The sequence below is a fragment of the Geotrypetes seraphini genome, chromosome 10, assembly GCF_902459505.1.
Source record: "Geotrypetes seraphini chromosome 10, aGeoSer1.1, whole genome shotgun sequence".
NCBI classification, from domain to species: Eukaryota; Metazoa; Chordata; class Amphibia; order Gymnophiona; family Dermophiidae; genus Geotrypetes; species Geotrypetes seraphini.
This window is the reverse complement of record NC_047093.1, coordinates 31299678-31318824: the sequence shown is the minus strand read 5'-3', so window position 1 is coordinate 31318824 and position 19147 is coordinate 31299678. Positions and strand designations below refer to the sequence as shown.

General features: G+C 44.2%; 1 protein-coding gene across 4 annotated transcripts in view; it reads left to right on the top strand.

Annotated features, from left to right (window-relative positions):
• The window catches only part of EXOC7 (exocyst complex component 7), an 80664-nt gene that overhangs the window by 17765 nt on the left and 43752 nt on the right, over positions 1 to 19147 (top strand). The window contains exons 4-9 of one of the 4 annotated variants that reach the window (XM_033961115.1): positions 733 to 838; positions 3869 to 4091; positions 5222 to 5389; positions 6462 to 6473; positions 11948 to 12040; positions 12767 to 12835. In XM_033961115.1, the coding sequence (XP_033817006.1) occupies positions 733 to 838; positions 3869 to 4091; positions 5222 to 5389; positions 6462 to 6473; positions 11948 to 12040; positions 12767 to 12835 (671 nt within the window). The remainder of the gene's footprint in view (positions 1 to 732; positions 839 to 3868; positions 4092 to 5221; positions 5390 to 6461; positions 6474 to 11947; positions 12041 to 12766; positions 12836 to 19147) is intronic. The other 3 variants (XM_033961111.1, XM_033961113.1, XM_033961112.1) reach the window with 3 other exon arrangements.

Sequence of the window (19147 nt, the reverse complement as noted above, 5' to 3'; positions counted from 1 at the left end):
AGAATATATCCAAAATTTCCATTTTTCTCGTTATACCTATATTTATTTTGGCCCCCTTTTTATCAAGCTGCATTAAGGTTTTTTTATCACTGACCGCTGCGCTAAAAGCTCCGGTGCTCATAGAATTCCTATGAGCGTCAGAGTTTTTACCACAGCGACTGTCAATAAAAAAAATCCCTAATGCGGCTTGATAAAAGGGTGCTTTTATTTTATTTCCACCCCCCCTTTTACAAAGCCACATTAGGCTTTTTTTATTGCTGGCCATGGCGGCATTAGCTCCGATGCTTATTGAATTGCTATGAACATTGGAGCGAATACCATTGCAGCTTGCGATAAAAAAGCCTAATGCGGCTTTGTAAAAAGGGGGGTGGGGGTGGTTATTTTATTGATTTACCACATAATCCAAAATTCTCTGCGGTTTCCAATAAAACATAAATAATAAAAATTAATCTAAAACAGAGACATACCCAAGAAATACAAATACACAAAATCAAATCATCCTAACTCATCTAGAACAGTTTGTTATCCACCTGATATCCAATACCTCCTCTAATTAATTCCATTCTTAAATGCCATGCACTCAAGGAGGGGTGGAGTTCCATAACCCTTGTCCAAGGGACAAAATTAAACCATTAATAGTAAACACAAAACAATTTTACCCATCTTCATCCCAACACCGCGGTGATTGCACTTAGCATGCACATTGGCTTTTAATTCTCTATTACCTTTCAGCCCTTCTGGAAGACTTGAGGAGTACCTGTGCTGCATTGCAAAAATCCAGAAAGCCGTGGAATATTTCCAGGACAACAATCCAGACAGTCCGGAGCTGAACAGAGTGGTACGTTGCCAGAAGGACACCACCATGCACAATCCTGGGCTAGTGTTCAGCAGCTAGCCTAGTTTTATGTCACATGAGCATGTCCTGAGGGCGTTAGATATGGAGAGGTTACGGAATGGGTGAGAAATGGTGACAAGAATGAGAGCAATACAGGTGGAGGGGCATAATTGAAAGGGACGTCTTAAGTCCGTTTACGTCCACCTCGCAAGTCGTCCAAAGTTAAAAAGAACCTCAGACACATTTTCGAAAGAGACGTCCAACTTTTTTTTACTTTCGAAAATCGTCTAATTATACGTCCTGCCGATCTGATCGTCCAAGCTGCTAAAATCGTCCATCTTTATACCACATTTCCGTCCAAGTCCAAAATGCCTAGAACAAGCCCTGTTGGACGTGGGAGGGGTCTGCAAAGTGATGGATTGAACACCCAGACATGCCACCTAAATAGTGGGGTAACTTACAGGGCACTGCTGTGAACTTCACAAAAAGGGTGCCATGGCTTCTCCTCCCTACAGCTCCCTTATAGGTCACGGTGAGTCCCACAAACCACCTCCAGAATCCCCTAGACCAGGGGTAGGGAACTCCGGTCCTCGAGAGGTTTTCAGGATTTCCCCAATGAATATGCATTGAAAGCAGTGCATGCAAATAGATCTCATGCTTATTCATTGGGGAAATGCTGAAAACCTGATTGGAATACGGCTCTCAAAGACCAGAGTTCCCTAAACCTGCCTAGACCCACTTATCTACCACCCCAATAGCCCTTATGGCTTCAGGAGCCACTTATATGCCAGTAAAAAAGGGTTTTGGGGGTGTATAGGGCAGTGCACATGTTTAAGTATCAATGCGGTGATTACAGGGGCTTATTGGCATGGGTCCTCTTTTCTATGGGTCCCTAACCCACCCCCAAGATGACTTAAGCTGCTTCTGGGCTGGACGACTAGGCTTTCCTATGCTAGGTAGCCAGGTGATGATGGTCTGGAGGCTGAAATTTAAAGTTGTGAATAAAATTTTTATGGGAGTTGGGGGGGTTGGTAATCACTGGGATAGTGTGTGAGGGTCTGTTTTATGTGTTTGCAGTGCTTATCTGGTGACTTTAGGTGGGTTTTTGTGACTTAGACCATGTTTACATGGTCTAAGTCACAACGTCCAAGTTCTGTCTAAGCTCTGTTGTAAAACTTTCGGTTTTACATGCTGTACGACTAAGTCTAAGCCGGCTCATGTCCCGCCCAACTCCCGCCGTCAACATGCCTCCCGAAACGCCCCGTTTAGCTTTGGATGTTGAGCGGCATTATGAAGGCCTGGGTTGTTTAGAAATACGTCCAAAACCCATTTTTATTATTGGCACTTGGACGTTTTTGAGAAATGTTCATCCAAGTGCTGACTTAGGACGGTTTTTGGACATTTTTTTCTTTCGATTATGAGCCCCTAGGAGTCTTCTGTCCAGCTCTTCTCTTGTTCATTACATTACATTACATTACATTAGGGATTTCTATTCCGCCTGTGCCTTGCGGTTCTAGGCGGATTACAATAAAGATGAATCTGGACATTTCCAGTAGAATTACATTACAGGAGAAGAGTAGATTACAAGTAACAGTGAAGAGTTATAATACGTTCAACATCGCAGCAGATAGACATAGCCACGGATTTACAATAAGGAAGATTTCTGGGCATTTCCCGTAGAATTACATTACAGGAGAAGTGTTAATTACAGGTAATAGTGAAGAATTACAGTACATTCAATATCACAGGAGATGTTACCTAGCAACTGAGTCAATTTACAACTGGTGGAGAATAAGAATTACAATATATTCTAGATTACAAAAGATGTTCCATGAGATGAGTCAAGTTTCTTCGGATGGAGAGTAGCATCATATGCCTATAAGTGGAGGTGTATTTTTGTTTCTGCACATACACAATATCAGCCCCATTAAAAAAAAATAACCCCCCCAACCCTTTGCTGATGATGGCCCTCCCCGACGACTCCCGACAAACGCGGCACTGGGAATCCCACCCCCCACCCCCCACTAGCAAAAATCGGCAGGAGGGATGCCCATTCCCTCCTACACTGCCACCCCCTCACTTGAGAAAAAAATGGAAGGAGGGATGCCCACTCCCACCTTTCATGCCAACCAATGTCAAGCCAATCAGGACCTTAGACTTCTCCCCCTTGCATCCCAGGATACAGAGGGAGGAGCCTAAGGCTCTGATTGGCTCAGATGCCTAAGCGTCCTAGCCAATCAGGTCCTAGGGGCCCCTTCCTATCACATGATGCACCGGGGAGGGGGAAGGCCCGCCATTTTGAACAGGTGGGCCTTGGAAGAGGAGTGACAGAGCATCCCCTCCTGCACTCAACGTCCTTGAAAGGTACAGGGAGGGTTGGGGATATTTGGGGGGTGTCTTTTGCACAGGTACTTCAGTGGCAGGAGGAAATGGGCATTCCTCCTGCCTTTTCACTGCCGTGGGGTGGAGGTGGGTGGTTGACATAGAAGGAGAGAGTGAGCATCCCTCCTGCCATTTTTTTCTCACGCGGGGAGGGGGGGACTGGCATGGCAGGAGGGAATGGGCATCCCTCCTAGTGATTTTTACTAGCATTGGGGGGGATTCCCAGTGCTGTGTTCGTTGGGGGTTGTTGGGGAGGGCCATCATTGGTGGTGGTGGGGAGGTGCTTTTTTTTTTTTTTAATGGGACAGATATTTTGTGTATCTAACACACACAAAATATCTGTGCCATTAAAAAAAAAATGAAAGAAAAAACAAGGCAGACACTGTTACTGACAGGTTTTGTGCATAGCCAAGCGATGATAGTGCATCAATCGCTTGGCTAGTTGGCATGGGGTTTTAACTAATTTGCATAGCCAGATCGGAAGATGTGTGCTCAAGGGGCAAAACATGCAGTAAGCTGTTTTGTGCATCGGATCGGCAAATGCAATCATGCTAAAGCTGTCATTACAGGTTTAGTGACGATCGCTGACTTTAGTGCATCTGGGCCTCAGAGATCACCACTGACCAAGTGTTTTGCTTTGTTTGCCTGCAGAAGTTCTTGTTTGAACGAGGTAAGGAATCCTTGGAGAATGAATTCCGCAATCTGATGACACGCCACAGCAAGCCAGTGCCACCCATCATGATCCTAGATCTGATTAGTGGAGATGACGAGCTGGAAACGCAGGAAAATGTGATCCAAGAGCACCTACCTGAAGGAGTTTTGCAAGATGTCATTTGCATCTCCCAGTGGCTGGTCGAATATGGGAGGAATCAAGGTAAAAAAAAAAAAAAAATTCCCTAGAACAGGAAATTAAAGAAGCATTCCTGTGATTATCAGGAAGGAAATGAGGAGAGAAAAGACTTGTGGGAATTTGTAGCCGACCCTCCACTGTCTCCTTCCAAGCACAGATGCCTTCCTCAAATGAAAATCCAAGAAATAATACAAACGCAGATACAGTCTGGCATATTTAGATGCATTTGCAACCTGTACTATCCAAGCCCGCTTTGCTTTTCTAGTTTTATCATTTTGACAGATGTTGAGGTATTTATGTCACTTTTAGGGTTCCTTTTATGAAGGTGCGCTAGCGGTTTTAGCGTGCGCTTAGCGCTAGACGCTAACGCCTCCATAGAGCTGGCGTTAGTATTTTCCATATAGTGCGGGGTTAGCACGTGCGCATGCGTGCAAAAACGCTAGCGCACCTTTGTAAAAGGAGCCCTTAGATATCTAAATGACTCCCTCTATACCAGCGGTCTCAAACTCGTGGCCCACGGGTTGCATGTTGCCCGCCAGGTACTATTTTGAGGACCTCGGTCTGTATGAGATTGTCCGCTTCACAAGTGTCTGGTGTTTGCGTCGGCGGTCGCTGTAACCTCATGCAAGCGCTTTCCTGCATCTGTACACGATTGTGATGTGGAGTCCAATTGCGTGCAGATGCAGAAAAGCACGTGAGGTTAGATCAGTGAGGTGGGCAATGTTCCAAAAGTAAGGTAATCACGATTGGAGCAATGATTGGAGGCAGTGCAGCTTGTGCGTGTGTCCGGTGCTGGAGGAGGTGAGAGCCGAAGGTGGTTGCAGACGCGACCGCCGGACACTTAAGACACAAGTTTTCCATAAAGAATCATTCTTTATAATACCGAGGGCCTCAAAATAGTTGGTTCAAAATCTTGTCTCTTTCAGTTGATACTTTGATAGTTTTTCACTTTCTGCATGTTGCACTGCTTTCAGCTGTGCATAGCTGAAATTATCAGAAGGAATTAAGGAAAGATGTATAAACTACTTTATTAAGCAATTAAGGAAAGATTTATAAACTACTTATTAAAGAAATGACAACTTTGCATGAGATAAAACTCGTTTTATATATGTATGCATGTGTGTGTGGAATTTTTTTTTGTTTTTTTTTTTTAGATTTTATGAATGTTTATTATCAGATCCGGTCCAACCAGCTAGATCGATCTATCAAGGGGTTGAAAGAACATTTCCGTAAGAATAGCTCATCCTTGGGTGTTCCCTACTCCCCTGCCGTTCAAAACAAGCGGAAGGACACACCCACCAAAAAGCCACCCAAGAGGCCAGGTTAGTCTTTGCTTGTGTTAAGCCTTCAGGAGACTTTGGCTAATTGTATTTTGGTAAAGGAGGTTTCTGTGATAGGAGTACAGTCCATTCCCGTTATTCGTGTGTTCACAATGCACAATGTTGCTTATCCACGGTTGCATCAATTGCAACCAGTATGACCCATTTGCACTCCTGTGTTTTTATATTCATGGACTGGCACTTAAAAAAAACAGCTTTTTTGCTTTTACTTTCACCTCACAGTCAGGCCCCCCCAGATATGGACCCCAAGTGTCCGGAGAGTGAATTACAGGTACTTAAGTGCTGTCTCATGCAGGAACCTAACCCTGTTTTCCCGACAGGATTCACAGTTCACTTTCCACAATTTTGAGGCGCAACGTGTGCTGCTGGAACCTACCCTCTATTTTCCCATAGACTCAACGTTCGTTATTTGTGATTTTTCAGTTTGTAAACATTTTCCCAAACCATACCACCGTGAATAATGAGAATGGACTGTATAGCGTAATTTGTAGGAACAGGAAGGGGGAGATTCCATTGGCTGGGTTGGAATTGTTCAGGTTTTGATAGATCAGGTATAGAAGCCAGTTGTAGAACCCAGTATACACAGGGGAGATCACACATTCATTCCTCAGGCTTAGATAGAAAAAAGGATTTCCATAAGTTCTGAGACTGGGCCTGGCACTTTTTTTCCCTTTATAAGCTCCCACAAGCAGTTGTCTGTTCCTGACCATCCACACCACTGATCTAGCCTCGGTGTCCCAGCCCAAAAGCGGGCACGTATACTTCTGTGGCCAATAGATTCTGCTGACAGTGGCAAACAAATGAACCTGTCTCTTCTCTGCAATTTCCATCTCATGTTAAAGTGTGGGGCAAGATAATGTGTTTAAGTTCTTAATTTTCCAATCTAGATTTATTCAGAATAAATTATAAAAAAAAATTTAGCGGACAAAACATAATCTTTCATTGGAAAGTAATGGATGTGGGAATCCCCTTTGCTGTTATAAATTTGCTATTTAATTTATGTTTTCTAATGCTTTATTTCTCTGTTGTTTTATAATTCTTTTTTGAATGACAGTCTGCATCCCAGGTAACTCTGCTCCTTTCAGCTTGCTTGGTCCATGTTGGTCACTGTACACAGATTCATCTTCTGGGATCTTTTGTGTGTGCGCTGGGATATTCTACACCCTGAAAGCTATGAAAGAGGACCTTCCCTAATGCTTAGAGTTCAGTTTGCTTATGTCTACTTACATATTCAGAGTGAATTTCTCAGAACTTAAGGGGTTAATTTTTAAATCCTGCGAGGAGCTTGCAGACTTGCAGGTAGTTTATCCTCCAAGCCCATGAACTCAATTAGAGGGAATTTCCTGCGGTGTTTTCCCTTTGAGTATCCAGGAGTGGAGGAGTGGCCCATGATTCTCACTGCATCTCCTTGTGACTCTGGGCAAGTCACTTAACCCTCCGTTGCCCCAGGTACAAAATAAGCACCTGTATATGATGGTGATCCATCAAAAGTGCAACAGACATTGGCGTGCTGACAATCACGCACCAACATTTGTGTGCAGGACAAATGCACGCTGCTGCTCTGACCGCTAAGAGGCCTTCCTGTTTGCGTTCTGAGGGGGAGGTGGGGGGAACCCCCCAACACTTACAACTCCTTGCCCACCCACTACACTTAAAAGTCGCACTCTCCCCCCGAAGCCCAGCTCTTCCGCTCTCGAGGGGGGGGGGTAGGTAAACCCCGCCCCCTACCATCATGCTCTTGTTCGGAAGATGCTGATGTGGTCTCAATTTCAAGACTGCCCTCCACTACATTTACAATTTTGCCCCGAAAACCCTGCTCCCTTCATGCGTGCACTTGTTGGTGCGTGCATTTGATAGAGCAGAATTGTCGGGACGCAATTGTCCGTGCTATTGTCGGTGTACCGTATATGATATGTAAACTGATCCCCTTTATCCTTTACAGTAATCCAGCTTAATTGAAAGATTTTGGCTGGACCACTTTGGCATCCATCCTTCAAACCAAAGCATTTGGGTTTTGTTTGTTTAACTTTTCACCAGCGTGAATGAAAATCACTTAAAGTCAAACAAAACCAAAATCCAACAAGTCTGCAGCGAAACACAATTGACGGCAAACAAAAGAGAAACTGCCGACAATGGTACAAGATGCAGGCTATGTTTATTTAGACCGTCTTTTTGTTGCGTATAGTATAACTACCTTTTTGCGAAACCAAGGGACCCAACACGGTCCGTGTTTCGATCAACAGGGGTCCCTAAGCTTTGATGGTCATGGAGAAGCCACACCAAATAAGCATGAGCCTGTGTTTTAAGGTTCCAAGGTGACTGTCCGTATTTCCAAAAATACATTTCTTAGAGAATAAGGTACACTCATGGCCCCAAGTCATTTCCTCTATACAAATGTGTCCCAAGTCCCCACCCTGGTAGTCAGATTTTTAGACTATCCACGATGAATAGACATGAAATTGATGTGCATGCATTGTCTCCATTATATGCAAATCTGATTCATGCATATTCATCGTGGACATCCTGAAAACCTGACAGGCAAGGGGGTACTCAGGAACCACTTCCCTATACAACACCATACACCAGTCTAGGACTATCCCAGCGCAACACCCCTGCTCCGGAAGTAAGCCAATTGTGCTGCAGCTTCAGAACATGAAAAGCAAGTTGTGAGGTGTCAACAAAACCGTGAGAACACTGGGAAGTTATGGGAGGTGGTGGGTGAGAGGGCTCCCATAACCAAGTCCATAATTTATTTTTTTTGCTAACAGTATAAATTGTTTTTTTACTTTCTCTTTGGCTCAGAATATCTTTTTGTAGCATGACGGTTGCATCAGCTCTCTTCTGCTCCTTACAACTCTGGCAGTCACCTCTTGTTGCCATAAGTCAGAATTAAGGGACATGCGAGCTTATTTACAGATTAAGTAACAGGGGAGAAAATGATAAAAAAAATTTTTTTTTAATTTAGTGCATTTTTTAAATTTATAAATCAAGCATTCACTTGTACAGAACAGTCACAATAGAAAAAAAGGAAAACACAACCAACCTTTAGTAAAAAGGAAAAAAAAAAAATCTTATAATAACATCAAGACCTCAATATGGTTGGACTAAAGTAGATAAAGGAAAAGAAAAGAAAAACATATTTTTTCTGTTCTCAGAATGACGAAAAAGCAGCTGAGAAGAAGCTTCATAATGAGAGACAGTAGCATTCGGCCGGTATCGGGGATGAAGTCCTTTCTGCACTCCCAGACATTCCTCTAGTAGACATAAAAGTAGATAATTGTGTAAAATCAAAGAAAACATTTATTTATAAGATCTATATTTAACAACGGACTTGCAAGGAAACTTTAGAAAAAAATAAAGGACCCATCTGTAAAACAGCTAGGTGTAATAGCAGGAACTGTTTGGATCCAAACAAATTTTATGCTTCAGGAAAAGGGGAGATAATGGTTATAATACAGCCTCTTCTCTCTTGCAGAAGTTCTCATACGGAGCTTATTTGTTCTTTGGCTTTCATCCTCCATGTACCCAATATAACAAAGAATGGATGTAAGGCATCCGTAATCTCATGCCCATATCCACTGTCCTGCCCCAGTAACTTGGAGAATTCCACTTCCAAGTTTAAAGCAAACTATTAAATAGTTGGGAACCATAGGAAGAATATTCAGACTGTCTCTGGTGGGACCAAATGTCCCTACTCTTAACACACGGGTCTTGGACCAGTTGCCAAAGTGAAAGTACATGTGCATTTTTGGTTTGTAGCTTCCGTGGGTACAAAGGACGTGCAGTCATCTGAATCAGTTTTTTCTGTACCAAGATTTGAAAATGCCATCTATGTATGTAATTTCTTCTCTCCTAAAGTGCCCATGGTGTGGAAGAGCACATAGACCTTTAGTTCAGGCAGCCAGTTTAACTGATAAATGCTATTTATCCAGATTCTTTTGAAAATTACAAGCTTTTATTCCGCCTTAACCTCGCAGTTCTAGGCGGATTACAAAAGAGGTAAGCTGGCCATTTCCAGGAGAATTACAGGATCAGGTGCTAATTACAAGACTGTGTCTCGGGCTGAAATAAGGGATTCTTAGGCAAGGCATTGTTTAGTTAGTCTTGACAAAGTTTCTGAATAGCAGGGTCTTTATTTCTCTTCGGCCTCATTGCGTTAATGTGTGCTCCTCCTGCTATTTGATATAAGAACATAAGAACGTAAGCAATGCCTCCACTGGGTCAGACCCGAGGTCCATCGTGCCCAGCAGTCCGCTCACGCGGCGGCCCAACAGGTCCAGGACCTGTGCAGTAGCCCTCTATCTATACCCCTCTATCCCTTTTTCCAGCAGGAAATTGTCCAATCCTTTCTTGAACTCCAGTACCGTCCTCTGTCCTATTACGTCCTCTGGAAGTACTCTGATGTGAGTCCTGATGAAATAATTCACATTGCATTTGGCTTCATCGGGTACTGCCCTCCAAATATTTGCGAGGCCCCTGGTCTGGGCATTTGAGCTGAATCGGGCACAGGGTCCCTTGCATATGTTAGTGAAAAACCGCTAATAGGTATAAGAACATAAGAATTGCCGCTGCTGGGTCAGACCAGTGGTCCATCGTGCCCAGCAGTCCGCTCACGCGGCAGCCCTTGGTCAAAGACCAGCGCCCTAACTGAGACTAGCCCTACCTGCGTATGTTCTGGTTCAGCAGGAACTTGTCTAACTTTGTCTTGAATCCCCGGAGGGTGTTTTCCCCTACGACGGTTAATAAAATCTAACAGTATACAGACAGATGAGGCCTGGAGCAAGTACTGGCAGTGAAGTGGGTAAGAGAAAATCCTAGAGCTGGAAATTTGCAGCAAGCAGGTAACAGGAATGCTGGCAAAGTAAATAGGAAGCAAGTAGCAGGAGACCCGAAACTGGAACATACTGCAGTCAGGCACAAAAAAGCTTGGAAGCAGGGACTTGGCACTCCGAAGATTCAATAGTAAGAGGGCCGCTTAGCCTTTGGGTTCATGGAAACAACTTCCTGATTCACATCAACCCCTAATTAAGGAGCTTCGGCTAATCCCAAATACCTGGCGGCATGACCAGAAAAGCTATTTGGCACAGTCTTTTTTTTTATTATTATTATTATTTCTAGCTGATCTAGGGGTTAGGACTGCTGTCTTGAGCTGGCTCTCAGTTCAAGTCCCATCGGAGTTGTGCCCTGGCAAACGATTAGTTATGGTGTAACTTCTTTTAAACCCTTTTCTATAGATGGTGGTGTGTGAAGTGAACTGAAAAAGAACTTCTTAGCTCGTACACTTCCCAGATGGTATCTGCTGCTGATTGTCAGCGAGTGCCATGATGTGGGATTTGAGAGCAGAAAAAAGTTGACATCCAGAGGTGACTGCTTTGAGTGTCTTGGGCCGTAATAACCTTTTACCATATTAAATATAGATTCCAGAGATTGGTCCTTTTTTATAGAAAGGAGCTGTATTTATGGTGCTCTGTTTTTGAGTGCCTTCCCTGGTCATTATCACAGTGTGTTATGCTTCCCCCCCCCCCATTTTTAAATGCTTGCCAGTGTGCTGTTTCATTTGAACAATTTACCGATTATGTTATTTGAGTGGTTGTCCTTTATTGTCCTCTTCTGCCTGCTCTATCTTGCTCTGGCTTTCTTCCTCAGTGTTGTTTCAATTGTACATTATTCTGTTACTTTTCCATTGAGTAATTTGCTGCATTCTACAAAATGTTTTTTAAAATCTTTTGAAATTAGGTCACTGGTCATAGGCTGAAGCCCCTTGATTTTGTTTTTGGGGGGTGTCTTTATTGCATCTTTTGAGATTGGGGTTTCTTTTTGGTGGCTGGGGTTACCCTGACCTTGCTTCCCTGAAGGAATATAAAATGGGTTGAGGTGAGGAGTGGCTTAGTGGTAGAACTGTTGCCTCAGTACTCTGAGGTTGTGGGATTGATCCCAGTGCTGCTCCTTGTGACCCTGGGCAAGTCACTTAATCCTCCATTGCCCCAGGTACAAAATGTAAACTGCTTTGAATGTGTAACTACAAAAAGGCAGGATACACATCCCATCCCTTTTCCCTTGTTACTTCCCACTTTGAACTTCTGGTTTTTGATTATTCTCACTGAGCATGCTCGAAAGACAGGTCCTAGAGAAAATGGACGGCATCCTGAACTTGACCTGCTGGTCTGTAGGATGCTGTTTCATTGTTGATGCCCTTTTTGGTATATGTTCTGAAAAGCTGAAATTTTGTTTCATGCCATAGCTAAATTCTGCTTATCTAAACCCCCCCAAAAAAACAAAAAACAAAATGGGTGACCTCCTTCCACCCCAGATATTTTAGTTCTATTTGAAAAGTAATTTGGCATTCTGAAAACCTAAGAAGTAGCTGTAAATAAAAACCTCTGGCGGAAAAGCTTAGCTCCCATTCTGTAAGGTCGACACCGAGCATGCTCTGTGATTCCCAGCATCGTGCTGGAGTGGTGGAGGGGCTTCTGCTGCTCTCTGGTCTCTTTTCATTTTCCTAGGTCTTGTCTCTTCTCTGTATGACCCTGCTGGTAACAGGCACAATCCGTAAAGCTCAGAACCTTCTGAAACAGTATTCTCAGCATGGGCTGGATGGGAAAAAAGGGGGTTCCGCCCTCAGCCCCATGGAAGGTAATCCCATTTCTCTTTCTTGGGGGGTGGAGGTACTCCATTTTTCCTAATGCTATACATATGATTTCTTTTGCTGAGTAGAGCTTCCATTTGCAGCGATTTTGAGGACTGCAGTCCTGTTTGTATCTATTAACTTGAAAGCAGCATAACCAGACAATTCATTGATTTCTTTAATTGTTAATATGTTAATAAATCTGATAAAATAGCTGATTTCCTCACCTATGGAACAAAAGATGTCTAGCTTGGCAAAGAGGTCTATATGACGTTGATCTTTGATTTCTTCAGCTAATGGAAGCTATGCTCAGTGTACATGGGAAAATGACTTGGTTTCTCTCCTGTCAATTAAGCTGCACTTCAGGGTGACATTAATGTAGCTGCAGAGCCCCTTCAAGCCTGGTAAGAAAGGACTGGGCCAGAACTGCCTAAAATCGATGCATATTTGTTCATGCAATAAGACAGTCCAATCTAGCACTGGTAAGGATTGAGTTGGTCATCTCAGGGCTTCCAAATGCTCTCCACTATCTGTGTTGGCAGCTGGAAAGAGCTCCAGTCATCAGGTTTGGAGTTTTCTGTGCTACATTCTTGTCTGTGCTGTCCGGGACCAAGCATAGATCTTTTTGGAACCCAATCAAGCTGAGAGGTGGTTTCAAGTCTGCCAGTGCCTCCTTGATGACTCCCCCCTGGATAAAAACCTTCTTCTGTTTGTGCCGGTTGACGTCTAACCAGGTTATGAGCATGATTTGCGAGTTAAACATCTGTCCGATGCGCTGAATGACAAGCATGGTCCCTCCATTGGTGAGTATTATAGGTCAGGAGAAAACACCTCTTCTCTTGACTGCTGACATTTTATTTTCATGGTGGTATTTTTGAGAAATATTTTCAAATTTACAGTAGAGTCTTGACATATTATAAAGAGTGCCAGGAGATGCCTTGGCTCTGGGCTCCAGAGGTTTTTTTGCCCAGCAGGAGGAATCTTTTGCTGGAAAAGAAATCAGGGAAGAAACATTGGTATACAAGGTCGCCAAAGATGAGGAGAAGGTGAATGATGGGAGAAGGTGATTACTTATTCATGGTCTCAAACAAAACTAGAGGGCACCAGTGAATCTGTTGGGTGACAGATTTCAAACAAAAGGAAGAGAATGCAATAGGGGGGGGGTGTTACTTAAAAAAGAGGTGTCAGGTCAAATGCGCGCCAGGACAAAGGCGCGAGCAGACAATTGAGCGCAGCGTGGAGGTGCGCGCCGAAGAAAATTACTGTTTTTAGGGCTCCAACGGGGGGGGGGGGGGCGTGGGGGGGAACCCCCCCACTTTACTTAATACAGATCGCGCCGCGTTGTGGGGGGTTTGGGGGGTTGTAACCCCCCAAATTTTACTGAAAACTTCACTTTTTCCCTGTTTTTAGGGAAAAAGTTAAGTTTACAGTAAAATGTGGGGGGTTACAACCCCCCAAACCCCCCACAACGCTGGCGTGATTTGTATTAAGTAAACTGGGGGTGCTCCCCAACAAAACCCCCCGTTGGAGCCCCTAAAAATAGTAATTTTCTTCGGTGCGCGCCTCCATCTTGCGCTCAGTTGTCGGCGCGCGCCTTTGTCTTCCGCGTTGTCTATGAACCAAAAAAGAAACTCTTCAATAAATGTAATCAAAGTTAATGTAGCTAAAATTGTTTAGTACAAAAGGTGGGGGGAGGGGCAGAAATTGAAATCCAAAATTATCACAGTCCCTTCCCTCCCCACACACACACACGGTCATGTTTTGGCAACTGCCTGCCTCAGGGATATGTATTCAGAAAAATATTAGCAAAAAGGACATAAAATAATTTAATTCCTGATAGGTAAAGCTCTTATAAATGATTAAACGGAGTCACATTCCTATCTGAAATGACACCAGTGAGGAAAATCACCACCAACTACACAAGATAGTGTATGCATTCTATGAGAAATAAGAAAAACAAGTTAGCAAGATTTGTCTGGTAATTTGATAAAATAAGGGATAATTGTTAAGCTTTTTATTTATATCAATTTCAAAATATTAACAAGATGAAACTTGCATAAGAATTCCAATGTACAGAAATAAAGAATTATGAAATGGAATGTGAAAGAAAAGTATTCTCATCTGTTGAAAAGATCTCAAATGAGGGGAAACCAAAGGAAATTAGATCTCAACACTGTGCATACTATATCTTAGGAAAAATTTTAAAAGGTGAAAAGGAAGCAAATGAGGTTAATTCCATAATGTAGTTGTGAGGCACCACCACATCAGCCATACTAGCAAAATATATTATCAAGAAAATTCAGGCGTTGCTGGGAGTCATAAAAATATATTTATTATTCTGACATTTTACAACAAGGATCTACATCTTTTTTGAGAGTTCCTGGCGGTATCAGGAAGTGCAGCAATAGTGGCTCCTTTAAAGATTTGAAGAATACACTTCTCCCTCGTCATTCGGGGGGGATACGGGCAGAGCCGGACCGCGAATGCTGAAAAACCGCGAATATCCAGCTCTGACCCACCCCCACCTCCCTGCCGCCTTCCCGGCCTTATCTGGTGGTCTAGAGGGCTTTTGGGGCAGGAGCGATCTTCCTACGCTTCTGCCCCATGCAGATCGCCATGAGGAAATGGCTGTAGGGAGTTCCCGATGTAGTCTCAAGAGACTACGGGAACTCCCAGCAGCCATTTCCTCATGGCGATCCGCACAGGGCAGGAGCGTAGGAAGATCGCTCCTGCCCCGAAAACCCTCTAGACCACCAGGTAAGGCCGGGAAGGCGGCAGGGAGGAAAAAACAATGAATTTTTTTTTATACATTAAGACTTTTTAAAATTTTCCCCCTCCCCAGAAAAAAATTGCGATTATATGAAACCGCGAGTGCAGGAACCGTGAATGGGGAGGGGGAAGTGTATATCAAAATTTTACATGTCAAAGCCCAAGTAACCAGCAATGTCCCTTGCTTAGAAACTTCAGTGACTAATTCAGAAGCCTCGCACTACCTAGGCCAGGAGTAGGCAATTCCGGTCCTCGAGATGGATTTGCATGCACTGCCTCTTTGAGATGCAAATCTATCTTATGCATATTTATTGTGGATATCCTGAAAACCTGACCTGGCTCCGGCTCTTGAGGACTGGAATTGCCTACCCCTGACCTAGACCAGTGTTTACCCCTCTTGCCAGTCAGATTTTCAGGATATCCACAATGAATATGCATAAACTTAATTTGCATACACTGCCTCCATTATATGTACATTTCTTTCATATATATTCATAGGAATTCTATGAGCATCTGAGCTGTTACCGCCGCAGCCGATGCTAAAAACCATATTACGGTTTTGGAAAAGGGGGGGGTTAGTGTAAAGAATCCTATAAATAAAAAACTATGGGCTCCTTTTACTAAGCCACATTAGGGCTTTAACACGTGGAATAGCGTGCGCTATATTGCTGCGCGCGCTAGATCTTAACGCCAGCATTGAGCTGGCGTTAGTTCTAGAAGCGTAGCACACGGTAATTTCCTGCATGCGCTAAAAACGCTAGTGCACCTTAGTAAAAGGAGTCCTATATGAATTTCAAAAAAAATATTATTTTATTAGAAAACCATGTAGCTTTATCATATGATACAATCCTATTTGGAATGTCAATGAGAAAAAAGAGTCAAATTTCATCAAATAATAATAAACTTTTATTAATAATGACAGGAGTCGCCATTCAACATATCACCAGAAATTGGAAAAATTACACAAGACTTAATTACACCTTCTGGTGGAATTCATTATGCCATATATATAAGATGGAAAGAATAATTGCTATACAAAAAGGGAATTATAATCATTTTAAGAAGATTTGGGGGCCATTGACAACTTATTGTAATGATTAGACACCTTTTTACATTGAAAGTATAATTATAATTATGGGAGGGGGTATATAGTTATAATATAGGTTTAATCATTATTTGTGAATATAGCATATGTATATTGAATTTAGATGATAATATCTGCGAAAAGGGAGGGTGGGGGAGAGGGTAAATTTATGTATTTAGATGATATTAGAAAGAATTTCAAGTGATGTGTATGATTCAATTTATGTAATATTGTATACTTGGTGGAAGATGGAAAAATGAATAAAGAATTGGGAAAAAAAAATGTACCGTATTTGCCGGCGTATAAGACGACTGGGCGTATAAGACGACCCCCCAACTTTTACAGTTAAAATATAGAGTTTGTTATATACTCGCCGTATAAGACTACCCCTTCTTCCGCACACCTTCTGCACAACCTTCTGCCTGCCTGTCCCCCCCTTGAAGGTCTGCACCCCCCGAAGGCCTGCACCCCCCCGAAGGCCTGTCCCCCCCCCTTGTAGGCCTGTCCCCCCCTTGAAGGCCTGCCTGCCTGCCTTTCCCCCCTTGAAGGCCTGTCCCCCCTTGAAGGCCTGCCTGCCTGCCTGTCACCCCCCTCCCCCTTGAAAGCCTGCCTGCCTGCCTGCCCGCCCGCCCGCCCCACCCTGAAGGCCTGATGCCCCGACCCACCCCGAAGGACCGCTCGCCCCCCTGGCCTCCCCGCACCACCTATGAAGCAGCCGCAGCAGGATCGCGAAGTCAGCGTCAGCGATCCCTGCGCTGCTTCCTGTGCCACGGTCCCGCCCCTCCTCTGACGTCAGAGAAGGGGCGGGATCGCGGCGCAGGAAGCAGCGCAGGGATCGCTGACGCTGACTTCGCGATCCTGCTGCGGGCTGCTTCACAGGTGGTGCAGGAAGGTCAGTGGGGCGAGCGGTCCTTCTGGGGTGGCGGGGGACTGAACGGCAAGGCCGGGAACACCCCCTTAGGGCTGGCACCCGGGGCGCACCGCCCCCTCCGCCCCCCCCTTGGTACGCCACTGCATGTAAACAGTACCCGGCGTATAAGACGACCCCCGACTTTGGGGAGGATTTTAAGGTACTGAAAAGTCGTCTTATACGCCGGCAAATACGGTATATATGAAAACATATACAAATTGAAGGTCTGTCAAAAAAGACACAGCTAAACAAAAGAACTGAATTCTGAAATATCCTCCCATTATATCAAGCTGCGCTGCTGAACAGCATGAGCTAAATGCTGGGCCGTCCATAGGAATAGAATGGGTGGTTCGGCATTTAGCTCATTCTGCTCTGCAGCGCGGCTTGATAAAAGTGTGGGGGGAGAGGGGGTATAGCAGAGGTGCAGTTAACCAATCATTCATTTCATTTTGGGAAAGTATATGTCAACCAAAAAGAGAGAAAAAGAAAAGTTTCTAAGTCTGTACTAACCCTTAATTGAAAACAGTGGGGAAACACAGTGGGGCAGGAAGAAATCTGAAAAGTTTAAATGCTGATCATCAGCAGACAATAGAATCACTGCAGGTAGGCAAAAAGACAAAATCAACCCAAGAATACCTATGGGGAGGAGAGCTAAAATAGTAAAAATATACGTGGTGGAAGCTGAAGCACATTTATGGGTTCAAAAATCGGCAAGGCAAACAGTCTATAATATTCAAGATGGAAGACAAAAAAAAAAGAAGCAGACCGTCGAGAAAACATCTCTCAGGTATCAAACAGAATTGCCCGACATGACCATGTTTCACCAGGTGGTTGCATCAGGGGCAAAAAGGTAACAGGAACAAAGACTAATGGCTCCTTTTACAAAGGTGTGCTAGGGTTTTTAGCGCACGCACAAAATTACCGCATGCTATAGCCGAAAAAGGAGGTGGTAGTGGCTAGCGCGCTCAGGAATTTAATGTGCACTATTGCGCGCGTTAAGGCCCTAGCACACCTTGTAAAAGGAGCCCTAAATATAATACAGTAAAACCATAGCCATACATTTGAAATAGATAGAGATATCAGCTTAGAACATATACCTTGGCAGTGGCACCTTGAAGCAATAATATAAAACCATATACAGTGGAACCTTGATTTATGAGCATAATTCGTTCCAGAAGTATGCTCGTAAACCAAATTGCTCGTATATCAAAGCGAGTTTCCACATAGGAATGAATGGAAACTCTCTTTGATTCGTTCCACCATCCTCCCCCCCTCACCCGAGGCTACCGGCGCTGCTCCAATCCCCCCCCCCTTGAGGCCACGGCCGCTGCTCCATACCCCCTCTGCGATCCGGCATCCCCCCCCCGCGATCTTACATGCTCCCCCGAGCACCAAAACGATATCCCTTACCCCGATTGGGCACCGGCACCAGCACCAGCGCACAGGACATGCCGATGCCGGTGCCCGAAGATCCTCCCTCTTCTGTGCTGGGCTGGGTGGTGCATCGACGATCCTTCCTCTTGGCTTGTGCTGGGCTGGACTGGGCCTTGAGCATTTGCGCATGCTCAAGGCCTTCTGGTCTCGCTCTCTCCGAGATTCTGAATCTCTCCGAGATTCTCAGATTCAGAATCTCTCCGAGTGAGACCAGAAGACTTTGAGCATGCGCAAATGCTCAAAGCCCAGTCCAGCCCAGCACAAGCAAAAGGAAGGATCGCCGATGCACAGCCCAGCACAGAAGAGGGAGGATCTTCGGACACCGGCATGTCCTGTGCGTTGGTGCTGGTGCTGGTGCCGGTGCCCAATCGGGGTAAGGGATATCGTTTTAGTGCTTGGGGGAGCATGTAAGATCGTGGGGAGACGACTCGAGCAGGGAGAGGGGATGCCGGATCGTGGGGGGTGGCACTCGTAAATCGAGTCAAACTCGCTTTCCGAGGCACCGATTTTACGAATGTTTTGCTCGTCTTGCAAAACACTTGCAAACCGGTGCACTCGTAAACCGAGGTTTGACTGTATATGCAAACACATAGTTCACATAAACTTAAATCTATGATGTGTGTACTTCTTTATCTGGGCCATTTGCCATTCTCAATAAAAATATGTTTTGTTTTGTTTTTTAAAAATTTACATAAAACATGTATCCTGACACCTTTAATAAGAACATATCAAAATTACTAAAGTGAATTTGAAATTCCACAAGAGAAGATGACTTACCAAGCTAGTGTAAAATTTCAGGTTCCATCAAACTAATAAAAGGAACAAGATAATGTCTGGTATTGCTCTAGAAATAATAGTAATAGTAGAGGCACCTAGAGGACACCTGATTGGAGTCCCAAAACTCTAGAAATGCACTAA